Source organism: Cheilinus undulatus, linkage group 2, assembly GCF_018320785.1.
Source record: "Cheilinus undulatus linkage group 2, ASM1832078v1, whole genome shotgun sequence".
NCBI classification, from domain to species: Eukaryota; Metazoa; Chordata; class Actinopteri; order Labriformes; family Labridae; genus Cheilinus; species Cheilinus undulatus.
In genome coordinates, this window is record NC_054866.1 from 49,249,336 (window position 1) to 49,274,715 (window position 25,380).

General features: G+C 39.3%; 1 protein-coding gene across 3 annotated transcripts in view; it reads right to left on the minus strand.

Moving 5' to 3' along the window:
* Positions 1 to 204: 204 nt before the first annotated feature.
* Positions 205 to 25,380, minus strand: part of ccdc9 (coiled-coil domain containing 9) — a 48,094-nt gene continuing 22,918 nt past the window's right edge. For 2 of the 3 annotated variants that reach the window (XM_041808810.1, XM_041808825.1), the window contains 6 exons: positions 17,658 to 17,778; positions 16,918 to 17,050; positions 15,502 to 16,006; positions 13,227 to 13,346; positions 12,740 to 12,892; positions 205 to 1,513 (listed from right to left, as the gene is read on the minus strand). In XM_041808810.1, the coding sequence (XP_041664744.1) occupies positions 1,509 to 1,513; positions 12,740 to 12,892; positions 13,227 to 13,346; positions 15,502 to 16,006; positions 16,918 to 17,050; positions 17,658 to 17,778 (1,037 nt within the window). In that variant the 3' untranslated portion in view covers positions 205 to 1,508. The remainder of the gene's footprint in view (positions 1,514 to 12,739; positions 12,893 to 13,226; positions 13,347 to 15,501; positions 16,007 to 16,917; positions 17,051 to 17,657; positions 17,779 to 25,380) is intronic. The other variant, XM_041808817.1, reaches the window with a different exon arrangement.

Below are 25,380 nucleotides of genomic sequence, written 5' to 3' on the forward strand. Positions count from 1 at the left end.
ATTTTGACTTTTAATTTCATGATGAATTTCATTCAATATTCTGACCCTTTAAACTCATGATTTTGACTTTTTTCTAATAAATTGCCTTTAAAAAAACATGATTTTTCCATTTCAATTTCATGTTTGGACCTTTTGAACTAATAAATTTACTTTTCTCAGATTATGAGCCTTTAAACATATCTTTTTTACTTTTTTAACCTCAAAATCATTTATCATCTTTGCTTAGTTTTTTTTTCATATTCTATTACTGGTAAAATAGGGTTGACAGTTTATGGTTGAAAAGATGACCCTATTAGGCCCTCAGGTTAGACCTGAATCCAGAATCAGGTGAATCAGGCCCTGGCTGTGATAGAGTTTGATACCCATGGTTTACAGGCTTCAAGTTGTTTCAGTTTAGCCACACTCAAAGCTACCGCCTCATTCTATTCAAATGTCACTGATTGGTCTGGTCATTCTCTAACAGAGGACAAATGTTTCAGCTTGAACTTTGAAAGATGATGGTAGGCATGAAATCTGGCCAATCCATTGGCTTTCCCAGGTCATTGGGTGGATGATCCTGAACACTTCTGGGTCAAAGACCAACATTGGTACAGGCAAGGTATAAGAGAGATATGAACACAAGCACGCCTGAGAACTGGGTACATGTCAGTGAATGGAGCTGTAAAGGCAATGCTGAATGCCCCCAGGCTCCTCAAAAACCATCAAATCTGTGCAGCATAGACGCATTTCATCCTCTGAGCTGCATGGTAGATATAGAAATATGAAGAGGGTCATTGTTAATGTCTTAAAATACTAAAACATTCTTTGTTGCTTGGTTGGACTTTTGTATTTCTTCTTGGTAGATTTGCAAACCAACTTCGCACACACCACCACCTTAGGCGTTGGCTAGATTTGGTCATCTGTGGGGAAAGGGCTTTTAAGGAGACAGGATTCAGCGCTGAGTGCAGGCTGCTGTTATCATCTATAATACAAGCTTATTTCATCTGTGAGACCCCAAGAGGTCAGTTCATAAACTTAAAATTTTCACTTAAAACTAAAATCCGGAGGTTGTTGCCGACTTTATTGAGGCTCTGAGGGTGTAAAAGTGATTTTTCTCATGCGTAAAGTCTAAAATTATCTTCTGTAGTTGCCGGCATGTGTTGTTTTGTTCCAGATAAATCTGATGGGTTAAAAACTGGAAACCTCCACTGAGAACAAACATGTTGAAATGTTTCCATACTGAAAACCAGTAACACACAGTTACCCTTCACATCTGGAAACTCTACAAAGTGAGACAAAAAGGGTGAAATATCCAGATGCCCTGATCCACCAGAGTTAAAACAGCTCATAGACAAAGAGCGGTCCACAGTCTGTGATGGCTTTGCTGTCTCTCCTCTTCCTCCTCCTCGTGTCTGCCGTTTCTTTCTGTCTGTTTTGATGTGTGATGGTTGCTGTAGGGGTGAGTGGTGTCTCTTTGTACGTCTCCTCTCTCTGTTGTCCTCAGAAGAGTCTTTTGTTTCCCAGCAGCTTCAGCCTGTTGATACAAACACAGAGGATGTGGTGGTGCCTGTGTTTGTGTGTCTTTGTGTTTAATGCTTTTATCCAAAGCACTTCACGGTAGCCTAAGTGTGCACATTTCTTTGGCGAGCAGCCCCGGGGGAAACACTCTGTGTGGCTGTAGCGGCTTTAACGCTCTGCACATTCGGCTCCTCGGCTGCTCAGAGCAATCACATGTAGATATGAGTGACTCAAAATCAATATTCGATCATACAGCAGCAAAAAGACTTCATCTAAACCAGCTACACAAACAGTTTCATGATCTTTACGTCACAACAAACCTCATCTCAGTGTCCTCTTTTTCACTTTTTTTAAAACTCACTTTCAGCAGCTGTTGGCTTTATTGTGCTTTCTATTGTTTTTAGTCTCGTAGTCTTTATTCGGACAGGAAAGCGGGCAGAGGGGGGGGGCCGACATCTGAGAAAGGAGCTGCAGGTTGCAGGACTGCAGCCCCGGTTCATGGACCATTACCGAACGGATGTCATTTTAACCATTTAGTATGCATCACAGGTTTTAGGGGAAGAAGAGGTTTGTAACCCATGAATATGCATTTAAATATATTATCTCTTTCAGTTTTGCAATACCAGGATATAAAGCTGTTATCGCAAAGGGCAAAAAATACTGTGATATGATATTTTGGCCATATTTCCCAAGCCTATTTTGTAGCAAACTTTTATTCAATGAGCATCACTGGAGATAATTGCCTCCTTTAGCTTGGATGCATTTTTTTTTTTTTTTTTTGCTTCTGTGCAATCACATGTTGCAACATAGCCTGAAAATCTTAAAGGGGACATATTATACCCTTTTAAGACAAGTTTATATTGTTCTCAGAGGTCTCAGAGAAGTTTGTTGCTGAAAAAACACTCTAGTATAGCATTTTTGCATGTCTAAAACGCCCTCTGTTTCAGCCGTTCTCAGAATGAACTTTTTCTGTGTCTATGGCTTTAAATCTTACTGATCTGCCTGACTCTGCCCCTGACCACATCCCTCTCAGGAAATGGACATGGCACTCCTGATGTAACAATGTTACCAATGCTTTTATACAAAGCAAAGGACCTGACTGGGGGGAACCATCAATCTCCCAGACCAAAGTCTGCAGGGTAACCCACTGAACTGTCCAGCATCTCAGCTGGCAGCTGAGAGGAAGATCAGGAGATGAGGGCGGAACTTTCTTCCAAGAGGGGAGGGCCAACCGAACCTGGGGGCGGCGCTAACTCCCCACATGAGGTCATGAGGGGAAAATCTGAGAACGGCTTGTTTCAGCACACGTTTCCTGAAAGGTGGAGAAAGAGAGGGAGGGAGGGAATGGATTTTTCTGGTACTTGAGGTGATTGTGGACGGGCCAGGGCTACATATTTTTATTACAAAATCCTGAAAAAAATAAATTTCAGGTTCTCCAACCTTGAAAAGTTTTAGTGTTGTCACTCTAAATAAAATATTTAAGATTTCATGGTATTAAAAGCAAGAAGTATCAAACATTTTGACATCCTTATTTGGTGTTTTTTTGAGATTTACTTTTGGACTTCTAACCATTGTTGGGGTTAGGGCAGGACAGTGGATAGAGCAGGGAATCAGGAGCGAGAGTGTGAAATGACTGATGGTAAAGGAGTGGCTGAAGACTACAAGCATCAGTAAATGGAGTGCAATCTAACTAGTAAGTAATTACGCCCTAACTTACGGAGACAAAGCGCTGGAGAGTTCTGAAGTGGCCAGCAATGAGTCTGGATCTAAATCCCATTGAACACCTATGGAGAGATCTCAAAATTGCTAGTGCAAGAAGGCATCCTTCAAATCTGAGAGATTTGGAGCAGTTTGCAAAAGGAGAGTGGTCCAAAATCCCAGTGGAGAGGTGTAAGAAGCTTGTTGATGGTTATAGGAAGCCATTGTTTTCAGTTATTTTTTTCCCCAAGGGTGTGCAGCCAAAGAGGCTGCCAACAATTTTGTCCAGCCCATTTTTTGAGTTTTGTGTAAAATTATGACAATTTTGGCTTTTTTCTTCTGCTTTTGTGTGTTGTTCCAATGCACATAAATGAAATAAACGTGTATCCACCTTATTCCTAGCCCCCATAATTCTTTGTGTGAATTATGGTTGAACTTCCAGTCCTTCTATCTAAATGGGACTTTGCATAGAAACGAGATGTGAAACATGATTATTTGAGCAATTTGGACATTAAAATATATAACACTCGTCTGCTTCACCTCAAATGGGATAGGAATATTATTTCTCTGCCCTCTACTAAAGAGTACAAAGTGACGACATTACTTCGCATATTCAATAAACTTTATTAGCTTCATATCAGTATAGTAATAGACAATCACGTTTTGTTATATGATTTTGGGCACCCCCTCAGATTTCTAGTTTGTGGGGTTCCTGAAATTGTTATTCCACCAACTAATCCCTCTTAAAATGTGGGAATTATATTGATAAAACCATCCATGACTCAAGTTATATTCTCTTCATTTTGGTAAGTGTCAAGTTTAGAATTAATAATAAATTCATACTGACAGAATTACATCCCAAATGCACTTAAACAGTGAACAGCATGTTTAAAACACTGTTGTTAAAGACATACATTTAACTTTGTCACGTAATTAGTACTATGAACTAAGCAACAGGTAACGAGCATTACAGTAAAATATAATTCAAATCTTTCAGCTCATGTAACTTTACTGATTTAACAAAAATTAAGCAGTTATTATTTCAGCAACTTTTTATTTCAGAACAACTACCGCTGAATCTAAATTACTTTGGTAAGCCCTTGGAAGAATCGTGTTTTGCTATTATTGTTACAGTACGGGATGTTCCACCCACATTCATAGCTACAGTAGACCCCCCCAGGAATAATGTGGTATCCACCTTATTTACACCTTACAATACAAACAATGTGAACATGTGATTACAAAAATATGTAAACATTTACAAACTTGAGGTAAATTCCTATCAAAATAGCTGTCATTCGTAGTTAGCATCTATCAGCTGCTGTATTAAAATACACGTATTTAATGTACTTTCGCTTAAGCACCAGAAGTTTCACCCATATTCAGATTTACAGTAGTGGCCCCAGGAATAAGGTGGATACCAAAAACATTTTTAATTGCAACAATTTCTGGAAGAATTCCAGGGGTGCCAGTACTTTTGTCCATGACTGTGCTTGATTTTTAAAATTTTGAAATTTCCCATAATAATCAGAGGTGAAATTGATGCCTTCTTCCTCAGCGAATAAAATAACATTAACATAAAGACTGGAAAATGCTTATTTCAGTGAGACATGAGAAGAGCACAGCACCACATGAGCAGAGTTTTTTCACTTGAAGCTTTTTGTAAGGACTATAAGAATGGTTTTCATGTGTTTTTTTATTTTTAAATGTGGGTGTTTCTTTATACTTGACTGATTTGTGTCATCCATCTCCTCACAGTCAGATAATTCTCTGCAGAGTCTCAGAAACATCTCCAGATTTAATTTAATCAAACTACAAACGCTCTCTCTCTCTCTCTCTCTGTCAGCTGTATCATCTGTCCATCCGGCTGCGCCTCATTTCCTCTGAAAAACCTTTTAAAAACTTAATTGTGTCTCTGATTTCCCTGGCTTGCTGGTCTCCACCCTGACACCAACACACATCAACAACACACAGAAAGCCCACATGATCTCATCTGACTTCTGCTCTTCATCGCATGTGATTTATCTGCTGTAAATATTATCCAAGGGGATTTTACACCAGAGAAAACCAACAATAATCTTCTTTACATTTACACTCCTGAACTCCAGAAAGAAGAAAATGTAGAATAAATTTACTGCCTATCAAGTTAAAGTCTAGAGCTAAGTTTGTTTCTACAGCAAACCAAGGAGCCTGATGGTTTGAAATGTTTTTCAGAGCTAAACTTCTCCATCAGCTGCAGCGATAACAGCGCAGCCACAGACTGAGTGCTCATATGAGGAGAAGACCCTCATCACGTCTGTGGTCAGTACACTCAGCTCACTTTAAAACCGCAGTCTGCTCAAATTAAACATGGATCATGTTGTTGCAGCTCAATGAAGAGACCAAAACACAGCTTCTGACCGCTGTTAGTGGTTCTTTCCCCCTCAGCTGGCTCCCATGGCGATGTGCACACTAATGATTCACGGTACAACGAGGTGCTTTGGATCAAAATGTTCACAGAGTGATCATATTACATGGTTTCATTGGCAGGAAATGCTCTTTTCGACTGAACAACATCAAAACAAACAACTTCACATCCATTAGAAGAATCATCAGGGAGATGAAAAGCAGCCAAACTCAAACAGGTACAAAGCAAAGATTAAAAAAAAATACTCAATTAAAAAAGATCCAGAAATACATCCATAAAATCTCCAACATCTGAGAATTTATGGACAAAATGAAATAAAAAGTTCAAATACACATCTTTAGTATCTTTGGGGGAAATTTGTGAGTTCCAATGAGTTAGTTAAATGTCTATAGCAGTGTTACTCAACCCTGCTCGACCAAAGAGCCAAATTACTGAAAAATACCTTTGCAAGAGCCACAATCCAAGTGGTGAAAAGTGGCAAATACAGCTTGAAGTAACAATAAAAGTTAGTTAAAGATGGCAAAAATGGTCAAAAAGCAGCAAAATGGGGAGAAAGTCAGAAAGTAGCAAAAATTGGTGAGAAGTTACTAAAAAATGAGCTACAGGTGGCAACAAATGGTCCAAAAGTGGCATAAACAAGGCAAAAAAAAGAGTCAAAAGTGACTAAAATGAGCAAAAAGCAGTTAAGAGTGGCAAATATGGGCAAAAAATAGGAAACAAGTGGTATTTAATGGAAAAGGGATGCATAAATGGGAAAAGGGTGAAATGGGATAAAAGTGGCTAAAAGAAGTGGCAAAAATAGGCAAAAAAAAATAGGAAACTAGTGGTATTTAATGGCAAAAGGGCTCTTATAGGGGCGAAAAATGGCAAAAAAAAATTGTGAAAAAAGGAAAAAATGGGATAACAGTGGCAAAAAGAGGAGACAAAAATGGGCAAAAAGTAGGAAAAAAGTGGTATTTAATGACAAAAGGTAGCTTAAATGGGCGAAAAGTGGCCAAAAAATGGTGAAAAAGGGCAAAAAATGTTCCTTTTTTTCAAGGATTTCTGGGGAATATTTAAAATTAAGACAATCAAGAGCCACATGTGGCTCCAGAGCCACACATTGAGTATCACTGGTCTATAAACTACATCTGGTGAGTGTTTCATGGCTGGTTTTCACTCCTTTGTGATGTATTCAAAAGTGTTTACATCTCTTGTTGCAGCAATTAAGACTCCTCATTCAAACACAGAAAAAATAAAACACAAACACGATAAAAGTCAGCAGCAGGAAGCAGATTGAAGGTTTCATTCATGGCAAACAGAAACAGGAAACTCTCTGCGCTGCTGATGTGACGCAGCACACAGCCACATTTCATGAGGGGGCAGCTACCTCTGCTGGCTCTGAGGGAGCCATGACAAACCAGAAGACATTTCATGGCTTTATATCAAAGCTGATCTTTATCTGTCAACATTTAAAGAAGATTTTTTTTAAATTGCAGGTCAGAAATAAACAGGTCTTAACAGGTGATAAAAATATCTTACCAAGTCTCTAAACCACACTGTGTGTAGGACAAATAAAGAAGGTTTACACAAAGTTATAAGGGACACTCAATAGGGCTGGGAAATTAATGGAAAATTAGATGAAACCGCAATATAGCCTGCTGCAATTTTCAAATCGCAGAAGGTGCAATATTTCTTTAACCTTAAGTTTGTGGCAAAATACCAGTTTAAACTTTTACTGCAGCAGAGATTCTACACTAGAATAGGCTAGAAAAAGCCTACTTTTTTCATTATTGTGTTTTTCTTATTAAATGTAACATAAAAATCATCACTCTTCAACGCAACTATTCATACTGAATTTGCAATACGAGTCAAAATAATTAACATTAGAATTTTTTTCAAAATTGTTCAGCCTTACTTGAATCTTGTGTTGGATATAATACAGAATGATTAATTGCTTGTGTGTTTGATGGAAAATACATTAGCAGAAGAACTTAAGACATGCAAATAAATTATTTTGCCAGTCGTTCAGCCCTAATAGTCAGAGGAGGGAAGGCCTCTGAATGTCTGTTGTTAGGGATAGGGATTGCTGATTTTTCATTGCTATTTTTGATATCCTTCTTGATACTCCTTTTTTGATCCAAGTGCTCATCAATATTAGTATCAATCTTTTCTGTTGTCTAAAAGACAAAACTCCTATACAGGTTAGCAGAAGCTGAGTCGAGCTTGAGTTTGAAAGTCATGATTCAATCTGTTCAGTTCACTTTAGAATTCTGAAATAAAACCCTCCTCATCTTCACAGTTGTATTTATTCAAGCTGTGTATCAAAAACAGATTTTTTTGTCGCATTTGAACACATCATGACATTTTACTGACATTTTTCTAATAGTAATTTACTGAGTTGACCTCAAACACATCACAATATAACATCTGTCGGCTAATTAAAGCCACTACAGAACTTCTGGGGAAAAATACTGATATTAAGTAAAAATGACTACTCCTATGTTTTATATTTTTAGTTAAGGTCTTACATAATCTCAAATATTTCCAAAACTTTTTAGAGCAAGAAAATAAATTCTTAACGACTATTAGGGCTGGGCAATTAATCACAAATTAGATTAAATTGCAATATTGCCTGCTGCAATTTTCAAATCGCAGAAGGCGCAACATTTCTTTAACCTGAAATTTGTGTCAAAATACCAGTTTAATACTTTTGTTGCAGCAGAGATGTTATGCATTACATATCATGCAATCATTCTATTGCCGTATTTTTAGAATAGTGTACAAAAAAACCCAAATTTTCTTAAATTTTGTACGTTTTTCTTATTAAGTATGAGAATTATATACAGAATTTCATTCCCTTTGATAAAACAGTTCATATCCAATTTGCAAAATGAGTAAAAAATCACCACAATTAGATTTTTTTTAATTGTTTGGCCCTAGTTTTATCTAATATTGTGTTGGTTATAGTATAGACTGAATTATTGCTTGTTTTTTATTATAATATGCATGAGATGAGGAACTAAAGAAATAATCACATATTAAACTGCAATCGCAATTTTGGGCAAAAAAAAAAAAAAATCGCAATCCAATTATTTTCCCAAGTTGTTCAGCCTTAATTATTATAACTGCAATGAGGCTAATCTGTTATTGTGGATGCCATTGCTCAAAAGTTCAATCACCCAAACTCACCACCCTAATGCATAAGCATGCTACCCACAATGCCTTCTGGGATCACCATGACTATGAACACAGATGAGAGTTTGTCCAACAGGTTACTTCTTTTTCCTGATGAAACAGTAAAAGTAGGGATACATTACAGTGGATTTCTGCCTTATCCGATATGCTGATATTTACAGATTAATTTTAGCTGATACTGATATCAATATCCATATTTAAGTGTAGTTCAGACCAAACACTTCAGTCTAAGAAACTAAAAGTTTGAGAGTGAAAAATAAACAAATTTATGTCCTTAAAACAGATTTTAAAGTGTAAGGACTGGTGATAAAGGCAAAGACTTTGGCTGACGTAGGTCTGTCGGTCCAGCCTTTACCTCCACTAACTGATATGTTCATACGGGCGATATACACAGCTGACATAGAAGATTTTTGAAACCAAAATAAATGCTGTAAATATTGGAAGAAAATTGCTAACAGAATAATCACTCATTGTTGTTTAGGTCTTTAAAACAACCTTTAGTAAAATTATTTGAACCTGAAGCTTCTGCACAGCCTGTTTCCATGACTGCACCTCTGACACTTTGTCTCTATTACTATTTTACCTTTCATCCAAAGAGTCTTGTATGAGGCTTGTTGTCACCATTTTTACCCTGAACAGCTCTCCTCTTAAAAATAATATGTGTGACAGGACATATGCAGAAGGTTAGGAGTCTTCCTGGAGTCTGGAGTTAAAAAGATGCTAAAAAAATTTGACTGCCGATCTTTTAACTGGGACCAAACATGCGTCACTCTTTGGCCTGATTTCCCCCTCTGAGACACTCGATAACCACGGGTCCTGATTTGTTAATAGATCTTAAAGTCCCCGCTGGCTCGGCTCAGAAACGTGTCATCTTTTGTGTTGGCGGAGGCATTGCCCTCTCAATCTGTGCACCATCTTCAGTCCAGATTCAGGACATCCGAAAGGTGATTGTTGCCAGTGAACACATATTAGCAGCTATCTCTTTTGAGTCCTAAACATAACAGGTTTATCTCCTGGGATGAATGCCAGAGACCCAGATACAGTCGTATCTTATGGAGCTCCAAGTGATGACATTAAAACAGAATGTGAGGTAGGGCTGGGCATTATATCGAGTTTAAGACATATCGTATTTTCAAACAAGATATAGTGTTAGACAATGTTGTTTACATCGATATATAGTTCAGATGAGGGACAGGATTTTACAGTAATTTCAGTACTTGAGTACACACTAATTTTATGAAAGACAAATGCATCGCACACAGATCTGCTGTGGTGTGCTGCTCATCAGATATGTACAGCAGATAAAATTGGTAGTAAATATCAGCAGACATTTTTTTTATACAGACATCATGCCGAAAATATCAGCATCAGTAATGAAGATCTACTAACAAAGGCCTGTTCAATTAGTGGCCCGGGGTCCACATGCAGCCCAGACCCAACCCCCAAAAGGTCCAGCCTGTGGTCATGCCAGAGATGCAGAGGGCAACCTGTTTCACAAGTTTTCATGAATTCCTACAGTATATCAGACCGTGAATGTAACACTCCATGTAGCCTAGCAACAGTCTACCTACAATGCACAGTGCCGTTTTGAAGCGTGGCTAGCGATGCTGACAGAAGTAGCCCCAAAATAAAGAGTATAAAACATTTCCTTTTCAACTGTAGCTACAACTGTGCAAATTTAGTTTTTAATGCACTGTAAGATGTGACCAAAATTATTTCCAGAATTTCATTTTATTTTTCATTGTATTTATTTTATTTTTATTCAAATGAAAGAAACATTTCTACTACCTCAGGTTATGTTCAAATACAGCGCTGTTGTTGTGTTTTCATGCACTTTTTTCATGTGCTTTTGTCATGTTGCAAAATTTAAAAAGGAGACTATGAATAAAAAGTACATATTTTTCATCAAATTGATCTGTATTGCTTTGAAATTTGATATTACCAGCCTCTTACAGGGCGCCAAACATGTCTGGCCCAGAAACATTTCTTGATTCTAAAATTTAGCGTGGTTGAATTTGAAATTGAATAGCCCTGCACTTACATGCTTATTGATGACCAGCTATTATTTTATCATTTAATTGACTGTATTTATGAAGCATTTCATTTTTAATAGCAACAGAATAAGATATATGTATACAACAACAAAAACAGGTCCTAGACACACAATATTGAAAAATGTATTGTTATTTTTATGATCAAAAAATTGCACAAAAACCACTGCATAATGTATGCTTTTCCCTCACCACTTCAACCCTCTTATTATTTAGACAGTGCTCGCTGTTCTGGGTTTAAAACACGGCTGAAGATCTTCACCTTTCAGTACTTTTGATATCACTGATCATTTAAATAATGGAGATTTCATCATTGAAACACATAGTGTTAAAAACATTTTGATAACATCAATATATTGAGGAATTGTCCAATATTGACTGTGTAGGACTTTGAATTTTGTTGCCATGGTATCAAATAGTTTTAATTTGATTTGTTTTTCTTTTTTCTTTTTTTTTTTTTTTTTTTTTACTGGAGTCAAAATTTATAATTCTGGTATTGTGAAAAGTATTTGTCAATAGGGATGTGCAATTTCATCGGTACGATATAAGTATTGGAAGATTAGCTTCAAAAGTCACTGGAATCAGCAGATGTGAAAAATTCTGCTGACCTTGCCAACTGATATATCAGCTGTTGGTGTCCTTCACATGTATCGATACGTTTGTTTAGCTTTAGCCAGGACCAACTGAGTTGGCGCTGTTGCCTCACAGCAAGAAGGATCCTCGTTCACTTGCTGGTCAGGGCCTTTCTGTGTGGAGTTTGCATATTGTCAGGTACTCCAGTTTCCTCCCACCACCAAAAACATGCTCATTAGGTTAAGCGGTGACTCTAAATTGGCCGTAGGTGTGAATGTGAGTGTGCCTAGTTGTCTGTCTCTATATGTCAGCCCTGTGATTGACTGGCGACCAGTCCAGGGTGTGCCCCGCCTCTCGCCCTATGACAGCTGGGATAGACTAAAAAGTGTGATTTAAGCACTGAAGTTTAACATCTGAGTTACTTTTATACATCTTAATCAATGGTAGTCTCAACTCAAATTAATTTGTAAAAACTGGCATATTGGGAAAATCCGGTACTATACATCCCTACTACAATATATCAGGATATATCAGATACATGTTATGCATCATCATTGAGCTTAATATATCAAGATATGATTATTGGTCCACATTGCCCAGCCATAAAGTAGGTTATTTTGGTTGTTTGGTCTGGTTTGGCTTTGGTAAATATTTCGGTTTCTAGGATGCCATGAATGAATACAGAAACATGCAGCACATTACAGAGACTCTCTTTCTCTCTCTTGATCAGTAATCGGTTTATCATTTGTTTAAGAAACGTGAGGCGACACCAGGAGAATTAAAGGAGTGCGAAAGAGAGACTTTACACCCATGTTTGAGAATGTGGGTAGCGTGCCGTGCAGAGCTGTAAAACTTTCATCACAGCCACGAGAAGATGAAAACAAACAAAAAGGGAATAATCATGTAAACAGCAGGAAGGACAGGGGCAGTTTATACCACGCAGGGAGCAAAAACAACACAGATCATCACAGGAGGTGAGAGTTAGTATTTCAGTCCATCACAGGAAGAGCAGGGAGACAGCCAGGAGGAGTTTCAAAGAGAAAGAGGAGTCCTGATTGGTTGGAGGAGGAACAGACACTGTGGTAGGCTTGTGTTAGATCCAGAAGCAAGGCAAAATGCTGAGCTTGTGTGTGAATTTAGCTTTTGGATCTGCCATGCCAACAAACAGCTCCCACTAACATTAATTCACACATAAAAAGAAATAAACAAAAGAAAAGGATAAAAAAAACTGGGACAACCACCAAAATAAAAGACTGCAGTGAGAGAGGATGTTAACAGTGCACAGACAACTTCCTGCTGTAAGTCACTGTCTCAAAGTCACTGATATGGACCGCACCTGATGACGCCGTCTCTGAGGACTCCACCTCTCCTGATGACGGAGCATCGTTGGTCTCAGTGGGTGCTGGGTCGTCGTCTTTCTGAGCAGCTGGTTCAGACGAGCTCTGGTCGGCATTGAGGACGGCTGCAGCGGGAGGGGTGGCTGGTTTGTCTGCAGTCCAAGAGGAAATAAAGAAAAGTTTCTGCATTACCTCTATTGAAGTATTCTATCAACCTATTACACATCTTTCATTTGTGCAGCACCATTTCATAAATGTGTGTGTAATATTTGATAATTAATACGCTTTGTAGGTGATTTCATACTGAGGCTGTCAGAATTTTGATCATTTCTAACATTATTACAAATATTTATCACAGTAGCATTAACATCAGAACAAGCAAACTGATGCTGACTGGTCTGAAGTACAGCTTCACAGAGTCACTAACATGGCTGCAGACCCTTGTAATCCAGGTGTTGTTTGTGCATGATTTTGAGGTTTAATCACCTTGTGATTGAGCAGCAGGTGTGTCCACAGCAGATTCAGTGACCTCAGAGGGGGCCGGGTCAGATGGCGGTGCAGCCGAGGAGTCTGCAGGGACGGACTCTGGTTCTGTCTTTTGAGCTTCTGAGGGAAAGGGAACATGGGTGGAATATGGGTGGAAAAAAAGAGGACAATAAAGGAAGTTGAGAGGAGGCAGGAATGGAGGGAAGAGGAGGAAAAAAACAAAGTAAAAACAAAGATAAAACACCAGTCAAGTTGAGCAGAGAACTCGAGACAAAACACAAAATCAAAGAGAAGAGGAAAGCTATGTTTCAAACAGCATTTCCTGTCTGTGACAAACTTTGTAACCTGACAGTGACACAAATCCAGGAGACATCAGAGAATGAACGGCGAGAGCGTAGCAATGGTGGGAGACAAACAGCGAGTACACAGAGCAGTGTGGAAGCTAAACACACTGAAACACAGTGCAGTTCTCACTGGAGTTAGATGTTATAACGCATATGACTCCAATTTATAACTGGAAGGGATGCTAATAAGAGAACAGACTGTTTCAGTTTCTTTAAGAATGCGCTAACCTGCTCTGCGATGCAGCAAACAGAACATGCATGCTAACGTATTGCCTGGCTCTATTTTTTAAAGGTTCCTGCAAGAAATTTAGCAGGTTTCCTGTATCATTCTGGTCCACGTATCCTGCATCCTATAGTGTAGTGTTACTCAACCCTGCTCGATCAAGGAGCCAAATTGTTAAAAAAGAAAATATATCTTTGCAAGAGCTGCAATCTAAGTGGTGAAAAGTGGCGATAAAGGATTAAAGTGGCAATTAAAATAAGTTAGAGGTGGCAAAAATGGTCAAAAGGGGCCAAGAAGTGGTAAAAATGGGCAAAAAGGGGAAAATAGGCATAAAATGACAAAAAATGGGCAAAAACGTGAGCAAAGTGGCAAAAATGCGTAAAAAGTGACAAAAACATTAGTTACAGGTAGCAAATTGTCAAAAAGTGACAAATATGTAGCAAGAAAATGAATGAAAAGTGACCAAAATGGGCAAAATGCAGCAAAAAGGTGGCAAAAATGGGCAAAAGGCATTTATAGGGGCAAAAACTGGCAAAAAAGGGGCAAAAAGAATTGCAAACCACAAAAGGCAGTGTATGCCTGGCAAAACTGGGAAAAAGGTAACAAAAAGTAGTTGCAATATGGTCAAAAAGTGGCAAGTATATGGCCAAAAATGAGTGAATAGTGACTAAAATGGGCAAAAAGAAGCAAAGAGGTGGCAAAAATGGGCAAAGGCATTTAAATGGGTGAAAAATTGGCAAAAAAGAAGGGGGAAAAATTGCATATAGCAAAAAGCAGGATACACAGTACTGTGCAGAAGTTTTAGGCATGTAGAGCGCTAACAGTTCTTTACAGGTCCTTATGTTCCACAACCCCAGGCTGAAGAGAGGAGGGAGGGCGGCCAGAGTCAGTGTCGACACATTTGACAAGTACATGTGTTGCTCAGCAGCAAAGTTCGAGTTTAACAGCATTTTTTTTGTCCTGACATTTGCACCCCTGGTAATATGCCCAGCAACCACCAACAGTTTTCAGGTGCTTAGAACATACACGACAACCAGGGGGGTGTGGCAACCCTCCTACCCGCCCCAACAGTACCCTAGGCTATTTTTAAGTGCCACATCTATCCATAACTTTGCCCTAAAGTTGTGGTTTTTGTTTTGTTTCCATCAGATTATTTTCCCATGCCCTTGGTAATGTACAAAGACATCCAGAGCATGACCTGGGTTGTGTCAATCCTCCCTCCCGCCTGATGGGGCCCTCAGGTGAGCTTACTCGCCATTACACACCTTACTTCAGCCTCAAATTTCGGCCCAAACATGCCTAAAACTCCTGAAGAGTACTGTACATGGCAGAAATAGGAAAAAAAACATAGCAACAAGTAGCGGCAAAATGGGCTAAAAGCAGCAAAAACTGATTTAAAGTGGCAAAAAAATAAAAAAAAGGGGAAAAACGCAAATAAGGGCAATGGAAATATACAGCCAAAGAATAAAATTAAAGCCTTCTGTGTACGTGTGGGAAACAAACCTGTTTAATGTGACTTGCAATGGATTATTTCTGAGGTCAAAGTTTCCCTTTTTAAGGTTTTCTGTGGGATTAATATTTCAAATTAAGATATAAAAGAGCCACAAATCATCACAAAAGAGCCACATGTGGCTCTAGAGCCACGTGTTGAGTAACACTGCAATAGTGTTATCCTTCAATTCCCACTCCTACCAGTAAAACATCCTACCTGCACCCTCTTCCTGTGGCTCAGCCGGTATATGGGTCTCTTCCTCCTGGTCTTTCTTCTGGGGTGGGCTGGACTCCAAGCTTGGGGGTTTTAGTGGGCTCTCACCTCCCATGCTGCTCCGGGGCGACAGCATCTCCATCTCCTCCCCCCAGTCCGACACGGGCTGGTGGCTATCGAGTGGCGAAAAGGGGGAGAGGGATTTTCCTCCCTCTGGTGACTCTTGCACTACTGAGGGAGGGGGGATGTGGACCTTTGGCCGGGGGGTCCGCTGCTCTTTGGGACTTTCTGAGGATGACTGTCTGGATCGATGTGCGGGAGATGTGGGGTTGCTATCTTTGCTCCTGGCTGGTTTCTCTTTTCCTTTGTCTTTCTTCTCGTCTCCTCTGGAGTCCTGCTCAGAGTCGCTCTCGTCCTCCATCTCTGCGTCATCGATTTCTCCGTCACTGGCATCCTCCCATTCTTCTTCGTCATCATCATCCTCTCCATCTTCAATCTTCTTCTCCACCTGAGAAAAGATTAAAAGAGGATTGTTAAGAACAAAAGAGAAAGGATTTTGTGACCAAACTCCTGTAAGAACTGATTTTTCCTGCACTTGAAGGGACAAAGGTAAGGTGAGGACCTGTGACTTTACTGGAGCAAAATAAGATGTTTATTCTGATTAAAATGTTCTACTTTTAAGGTTCTATCTTCTCCCTCAAAGATCTGGGAATATCTGGCTCTGTGGTGACAGTGCTGACTTTGTTAACCACCAGTACTCGACTTGTCTGCTGTTAGTCGCTGGGAAGGTAGAGGCGTTGATTTTTAGGAAAACTTCAATGAATAACAGCATTGCTTTAAAACTGCAATGAAAAAGTAAAGTGCAACAGAATACCAGGACAGTAAGATTTAAAACACAGTAGGCACACTCACGCTAGGTGACCGGTACTGTGCCTTTGCATGTTTGCTGCCCAAAATTCAGTTTGTTTGATGTGTATGAGAGCTCCATGCAAAACTCAAGCACAGTACATTCACCTGAGCCTGGCCTGATTGGAAGAGGTGAGCTCTGGCATATTGCAGTTGTTTATGGGTTTGCACCACCATGGCTTAACAAAGTGGACATGACGTATAATCAATGGAGATCAATAAACTGCTTGCATAAAAGAGAAATCCAGCAGTGACTCAAAAATAAGCCAAGAAATGGGTGAAGATGCAGTCATATCCTCCACTGTGTTGTCTCTGAGACTGAGCTCTGCCTCTGAGTCTTTAGTTGGAGCAAAAAAGCTGTGTACCTGGATCCCAGTGCGGGCGGAGAATGTGGAAATTGGAGGTTAGGCTCCTGCTGCCCCTTCTAAACTCTACATAACTGGTGAGGAATGCATCTCCATTCGTCTGTTAGTAGTAAATAAGTTATACTAGCAGTAAAGATGGTTCCTCTACCTTCTCTGTTGGGGGAGATTTTGATTTTTCCTCCTCTTTCTCCTTCTTTTTGGCCGTCTCCTCTTTCTTGGGCTTGTCCTCCTTTCCCTTGTCTTCCTCTTCTTTCTCTGCCTCCCAGCGGTTATCATGCATGCTGTAAAAAAAACATATCAGAAGTTTAACTCAAGCTAATGCTTGCACATTGGATAATGTTTCTGTTGAACAAAAGTCTTTCCATGCCCATAAATGGCTGCATTTTGCAGATAAAAGTAATACATATAGATATGAAGCAACAGCATGTCTCTAAAACAAAGTAACACTGAAGTGATAGCAGTCAGAATAAAATTTGCCCTGACAGAACAGTTTGATCCAACATACAAGATTTACAAACAGGAATGTACCTGAAGAATCACATCAATAAATCCATCTTAATAATAAAGATTAGTATAATTAACATCAATATTAATGTGTGAACTAGACAGATGCAGCTGTTTATTAGTGATTAGCTAAGCTTAGCAAAATTAGCTAAATAAAATAAGTAAACAAAACTTCTACATCCTCTAAGTTTTACAGCTGAGATGTTAACCATGGAGCTAAATCCCTGCTTCAGTATCTTTATTTTTTATTTTTTTATATGAAGTGATACAAGACAGAACATGACAAGTGAAGGACAACATACAAGCATTACATACAGATGGTGGACACAAGACAAGACATGCTGCTTCAGTATCTTTAAATAATCAATATAAATTCAGATTTACCTGTAGCTCTGTTTCTGTCCTCGGCCCCTCCCTCTGCCTCGATCACCTCGGGGCCCCTGAGTCCTGCCCTGGGAGAGGAAGTCTCCAAACGTTGGGGCTTTGGGAGGTCGCTTGCTGTCCTCTGATGGAGAAAAAAGATGGTGAAAGTGAGACAAGTTTCCCTGTAACGCCTGAACTAAAGGTAGACTGAAACAGATCGTAGAGGATAAGACGAATGATAAATATGGTGATCGATGGGGTTTTAGGGTCAACGCTGCCTCTCACTTCATACAGCTTCTTTGTCCTGCAATAACTGATGCTAATTAGTGACTTTCAATCAATACAATTAATTTATAAAAAATTAAGTTTGCCACTTTTTAGGTGAAAGTTAAGTTTCTTTTAAATCTGGATTCTTATATTCTTAAATGTTTTTTTTTTTTACATCTTTATGTGCTATTATAATTTTCCACTGAGCAGTCATAGAGGTCGCTGTGGTTTCTCCTTCCTGCAAAAGTTGCCACATCAGAAGCACAGGGCTCCTCCCTGTTCGCAGGCGATGTGCAAGCATAGACAAGCTATGAGTGACAAGACACTTTAAACCTTGAGTTCTGGACTTCTCTTGAATACCTGTGGAGATTCGTGCATCGAAACCAGGCGCCCTGTTTTGGCTGTCACGAGTGCATCAGTGTAGAGACCTCTGTGGGGAAACTGATGTAAACTCTTCTCTTTGAGCAAACAGTCACGAGCAGAAGCTACTCTTACTGGAATAGAAAGCCGCTGGTTTACAACGTTTGAATGGAGGTTAACACTAGCTGCCAAAACTAAAAAGTTTTGGATGAAGAGATCGAGAAATGTACATGGTTCTAGCTAATAATTTGTTCACTGAAAGCAGCATCGGCAGCTTATATGCTCCTTTTTTACTCCTGCATTTTTATTGATTTTTGTGAACTTTTTTATGGTATTTTAACATAAACAGAGATCTTAGAACTATTCAAAGGCCTCTGGTTGGAGTCAGTCAAAGTAGTAAAAAAGCATGTGCTCTCAGTTTTCAACACACTGTTCTTCTTTTCTCTTTGGGAAATAATCGTTTTTTAATCACTTCCTTTGGATCTCTGGGTGACCCTGGGGTAAGCATCAGTGCAGCTCACACTGCACACAATGCAGCTCACACTGCACACAACTGATTCTTTAACATTAGACACACACAGGCTATGGTAAAGAGAGCTATCTGTGTGGCTTCTGTAGACTTCTGCAGCAGCGAAAGGAAATCAAGACTTTACACCAGGGGTCATCAAGTACATTTGCATAAGGGCCAGATTTAGTCTCGACAGAAACTCTGGGGGCCAGACTTTCAAATACACAAAAATTAAATAAATATTTTGGTCTTATTGAAATATTATTGCAGTAGTATTTGTATATTCTTTCAAAACACAGGACATTTTTAGTCATTACCGGTGAGATCTATCCCTATTATCCCTAGGCCTTATAACAAAACTGGCTGGCCCCTGAAAATCCCAGAGAGTGGGCCTTCCACAATTGTCATTTAGCACCTATATTAACCCATTTTTACACTTTTAACCCCTTTTTGATACTTTTTTCCCCTTTTTGCCTCTTTAACCAAGATTTGCAAGATTTTAACCACTTTTTAACCACACCCTATCCGCTTTGTGCCACTCTTTAATCCATTTTTGCCACTCTTTAGTCCCTTGTCATTATATTTTTCAACAATTTTTGCCACCTTCAACCCATTTTTGATATTTTTTGCCTCTTTAACCCAATTTTTGCCATTCTTTAACCCATTTAAACCACTTTCCTGCATGTTTTATCCCCTTTGTGGCACTCTTTTATCCATGTTTGCCACTTGTCTTCTATTTTTGCCACTTTTTAACCCCTTTTTCATTACTTTTTGCACTATTTTTTGTCATTTGTAACCAATCGTTGATATCTTTTGCCCCTTTTTTCTCTTTTACCATTTTTTTTCCCAAACATAACCTCTTTTCACAACTTTTTCTGCCAATATTCGTCCCTTTGTGCCACTCCACAACCCATTTTGCCATTATCACACATTTTTGCTACTCTCTAAGCCATTTTCACCCCCTTATCTGGTCAGTTTTGCAACACTTCTGCCAACCTTAACCCTATTTTTAAATATCTAATAATTATGACGGTAAATTTCTGTAATACAGATCAAATGTTATGTCATTCTCAAACTATTTCAATATTATTTGTTTGTGGGACGGATTTAACAGCTGCAGACATTTAAAGCCTAAGGATGCTCTTAAAACCACAACATCTTCTTTTCCTCCTTTTCTGAATTTAATGATCTTTTGGGTGCCAGACAGAAAGCTTTGGGGGACCGGATATGGCCCCTGGGCTGCCAGTTGATGATCAGTCCTTTACACACACCAAGCAGCTCAGGAGGGAGCCGTAGATCGAGGGCAGGCAGAATTACAGAAATAAGCAGAGCTGGAAACTGGAATTTCTGAGGCATGCTTCAATGGACTTAGAAAAAGCAGTCATGAGCAAAAACCCACCTTTAAACAGCCATTAAGCTGTTATTATAAGAATGCTGCAGCACTGGGCTAAAAACAAATCAAGCTGATCCAGTCAAGCATGCAGCATACAGTGGATATAAAAAGTCTACACACCCCTGTTCAAATGCCAGGTTTTCGTGATGTAAAAAAATGACAGCAAGACAAATAATTTCACAACTTTTTCCACCTTTAATGTGACCTATAACCTGTACAATGCAATTGAAAAACAAACTGAAACCTTTAAAGGGGAAAAATATAAAATAAAAAAAACTTTAAATAACCTGGTTGCATAAATATGCACACCCTTCAGATCACCCCACAGATGTTTGATGGGATTCAGGTCTAGACTCTGGCTGGGCCATTCCAAAGCCTCAATCTTATTCCGGTGAAGCCATTCTTTTGTTGATTTAGATGTGTGCTTTGGGTCATTGTCGTGCTGAAAGATGAAGTTCCTCTTCATCTTCAGCTTTCTAACAGAAGGCCGAAGGTTTTGTGCCAACACTGACTGGTTTTTGGAACTGTTCATAATTCCCTCCACCCTGACTAAGGTCCCAGTTCCAGCTGAAGAAAAACAGCCCCAAAGCATGATGCTGCCACCACCATGCTTCATTGTAGGTATGGTGTTCTTTTGGTGATGAGCAGTGTTGTTTTTGCGCCAAATATACCTTTTGGAATTATGTCCAAAAACTTCAACCTTGGTTTCGTCAGACCATAACACATTTTCCCACATGCGTTTGGGAGATTTCAGATGTCTTTTTGCAAAATTAAGCCGGACGTGGATGTTTTTCTTTGTAAGATAAGGCTTCCGTCTTGCCACCCTACCCCATAGCCCAGACATATGAAGAAGACGGGAGATTGTTGTCACATGTACTACACAGCCAGCACTTGCCAGAAATTCCTGCAGCTCCTTCAGTGTTGCTGTGGGCCTCTTGGCAGCCTCCCTGACTAGTTTTCTTCTCGTCTTATCATCAATTTTGGACGGACGTCCTGTTCTTGGTAATGTCACTGTTGTGCCATATTTTCTCCACTTGATGATGACGGTCTTCACTGTGTTCCATGGTATATTTAATTCCTTGGAAATTCTTTTGTAGCCTTCACCTGACTGATATCTTTGAATAATGAGATCCCTCTGATGCTTTGGAAGCTCTCTGCGGACCATGGCTTGTGCTGGAAGATGTAGCTACAAAAATGTCAGGAAAAGCCTACTAGAACAGCTGAACTTTATTTGGGGTTGATCAGAGGCACTTTAATTGGTGACAGGTGTGTGCTGACTCCAGTTTAACATGAGTTTAAATGTAAATGGTTAAATCTGAACACAGCCACATCCCCGGTTATAAAAGGGTGTGCACACCTATGCAACCACATTATCTCAGTTGTTTATCTTTACTTCACCTCCCTGAAAGATTTCTGTTTGTTTTTCAATTGCGTTGTACAGGTTATAGGTCACATTAAAGGTGGAAAGAGTTGTGAAATTATTTATCTTGATGTAATTTTTTTACATGACAAAAACCTGGCATTTAAACAGGGGTGTGTAGACTTTTATATCCACTGTATATCAAAGCTCAGGTCAGGCCGATAAAGACGCTTTCGAAGTAGGCACACTCGCTGTATGTTGCTGTTATTACCACCATCAAACTTGGGAAAGAACACACGTTTTGCCTATTTACTGTGCTGTACATTGTTTACAACAGCATGAGTGGGTGACGTTTGGGTGGCTGCTCACAGAGCAAAACATGCTACTGTCTGAACTCAGACCTAGCTGTTGTTCAACAGATATCACTCTGCTACGCTATCAGTTATGCCTCTACAACAAAAGACATGCTTTTAAACCAGTGATGCCAGTGTTGCAAAAATTCATTTTGTGGGAGAAACCAGTGATGGTACTGGTACCACAACTAATGAACCATGAGGAAATGCAGGCAAACTGTCTGAATTGTACAAATATGTTGGAAATGTTTTGGTACTGAAAAACTTCTTTAAGCTCTGGAGCTTTTTGGTAAGTGTAAAAGTATACTTATTCTATAATCAGTGGAGGAATGGAGTGTGCAAGTAACCATGACTACAGCAAATCCGACAAGCAAGATGGACTGCTTCACATCCATTGCATGGCATATATTAACATCCATCTGTGCAACTGCCCATAGTCTTTGGAAGACAAAGCCTTTAAAAAAGTTCTTAAAGGGTAGTTGGGCAAATGCTCTGTCTGTCATATTCATTATGGGTCAATCAGAGTGACAAGGTATCTATTGCAGTGGGCATGTGCAGCCCCAGCAAGTAAACTGCAGAACATGAGCTAAACAGGTAGCTGATATTGTTGTTCACCACTGGTGATGCCAGCTGGTCAAAATTATGTCTGAGGCCATTGGGAGAGAAGAAAAACCATCTTTTTCAACCAGAAAAACTTTCAGTGTGGTTCTTTATAACTAAAAAACATGTTCAGTTCTAATAAAAACCTGCTGCTGTACTTACATCTGAGCATTTTGCTTCTCAGCAGCCATTGTTTACAGGCTTGTAGTACAACTGAACCTCTCTGGTAGCTACTGCAGTGATTATCAAATGGCGGCTCAGGGGCCACATCAGGCCCCCTATATCCTCCTATCAGGCCCCCAGAGCATCACAGAATTCAGAACATATGCAGAAGAAAAGATACATAGTGGTATCTTTTTTTTTTTTTTTTAATTACCTCCTAACAGCAATTAATAACTTCCAAAAACAATTGAGATGGAAACCATTTCATCAGCAATGACTATGTTTCATCCATTTTTTCCCAAAAAGCACTTGTCAGCCATTACTAGCAAATATGATGCATGCTAACCACAAATTTATCAATCCATTCCTGATAAAACTGCCATTTTCTATGTCAACGTTTGGCTTCAGGAATATTCAGCTAAGATATCTCTATCGCCTCCTTGTGGCTACCAGTGACAAATAGGACCCAGAGCCTAACAAATTACATGCATTTGAAAGAAAGTTAAGCTATTTTCTTCTTTAAGATATAGGCCCCCAAAGTGCCTGTATAGGAAAAACCTGGCCCTTGTCCAAATGTAGTTGATGACCCCTGAGCTATTGCCTCAGAATAAACTGATTGTTTCTTCAATTCTAAGACTGGGCACAAACATTTCAGACTGGAGCCTTGCCAGATGGATCCACCTGCTGACAGACATGGAATCTGGTCAATCCATCAGCTTAGCGAGTTTAAAACAACCTCATAGAATTAGCATTAAATATTACAAGCAAAATCATTTGATAATTCCAACTTCTATGAATACTTGTCCATAATAAGTGGATAAGAACACGCCCTGAACACTTCATCTTGCCTCATGCATCTTTTCTTAAGCAGGTTTGATCTCCTGTGAAAGTGTGTAGCTCTTTATGAGACGTCATTCTGACAGAGAGGCCCAGAGGCAAACGCCTCCCTTTACTGGTCTGAGCTCAACACTCACTGCAAACGTCGAGGAGACGTTTTGGAGGAAGTGAAAGAGACAGTGACTGAGCAAACAGCAGAAGAAGAGTAAAGCTTTATGTAAGTTGGAGGGAGGGGAAAAAAGTGAGACAAAACTCACGAGAAAACTGTGGAGGATTTGGAGATGTAAAACGTAAACCACTGTGAATACCTAATGACTGATGTTAAGTATATAGGGCATGTGGAATAGAGTAATGAATCCTGTGAAAAGGACTTCTCTCCTCCTTCCATTACATAAATTTAGCTTTTTAATCTGCAATCAATGAGTTACAGAGAGGAAGACAATTTGATTTCTCCCCTACTTTCACTGTGTGGAATAAGAAGAGAAAATAGAAGGAGAAAGATGTGGGAATATGAAAAAGATGTACAGGAGAGAAAATAATAAGCAGTTACAGTAAGAGTGGATCTGAGAGCAGAATGAGAGGAAACAGCAAGGTCAGGCCGAGGTTTGAATGAATGAGAGACAACTGTTACAGTTAAAGACAGAAGTGAGAGGAAGGAAGAGAGAAAACAAGATCAGAAAGCTCTGATGGGGAGAGAAAGAAGAGAGGGATGAGAATAAGAGCTCTAAGAGGAGTATGTGAGATAGAGAAAGGTCAGGAGGAGAAAGACAAGAGTAGAAAGAAATGACAGGATCAGTGACGAGGGGAGAAAAAAGACGGAGAGGATGAAGAAGAAGAGATTAAACTGAGCAGCTCAGGGCTGTGAGGAGGACACTAGAGTCATTCCACAAATTAGAAATGGTGTTCAAAAAAAGAGACACACACACAGACAATGTGAAGGCACATGTACAGCTGAGGTGAGTGCAGGCTTTAATGTGGGGCAGGTGTAATGAGATAATCTGTAAAATACTCTGAGCCTTAGAAATGAAAGAAACCAGGACTGAGAAGCAGTCAGAAATAATCCTCAGCTTTTGTTTGAACCTTCTCAGAGTAGAATAAAGTCTGACAGATTTCACTGATGATTGTGAAACTACTTCATGGGGGATCTCTGGAGAAGGAAATCATCACACACACACACACACCCCCACACACACACACACACACACACACACACACCCCCCCCCGTGTAGTCAGGCTCAACAGAGCCACTACAACTGTAGGATGTGTAAACTATGTAATGCTTAGGGATGCGCAAATATCAGATTTTCACCAATATTTGATGTGTTGATGGTCAGTGTATTTTCTGGCAGATCTGTTTCCTTGTGAAACCATACTCAAAAAATGGGAGAAACTCTTGTTTTGTCGTTTGTTTTCTTGTCTTGAGGAAAAAAAATAACATTTTTAAAAAGGTTCTAATTTTTGTTTTTTCAATTCTGTTATTTTGTTTTCTTCATTTCATGAAATACTTGAGGAAAAGGAAATAATGTGACCCACTGGGAAAGATGTGCTTTTCAAAATAAAAGCCTCTGTGTCAAAACAAGAGCCATCCATTGTGTTTTACAGTATCATAAATCTATCTATCTATCCTTGTACATATATAAATACACATACAGTCATGGATGAAAGTATTGGCACCCCTGGAATTTTTCCAGAAAACACACCATTTCTCCCAGAAATTGTTGCAGTTACAAATGTTTTTGGTATACACATGTTTATTTCCTTTATGTGAATTGGAACAACAAAAAAATCAGAAGAAAAAAGCCAAAATTTACATAATTTTACACAAAACTCAAAAAATGGGCCGGACAAACTTACTGGCACCCTCAACTTAATATGTGGTTGCACAACCTTGGAAAAAAATAACT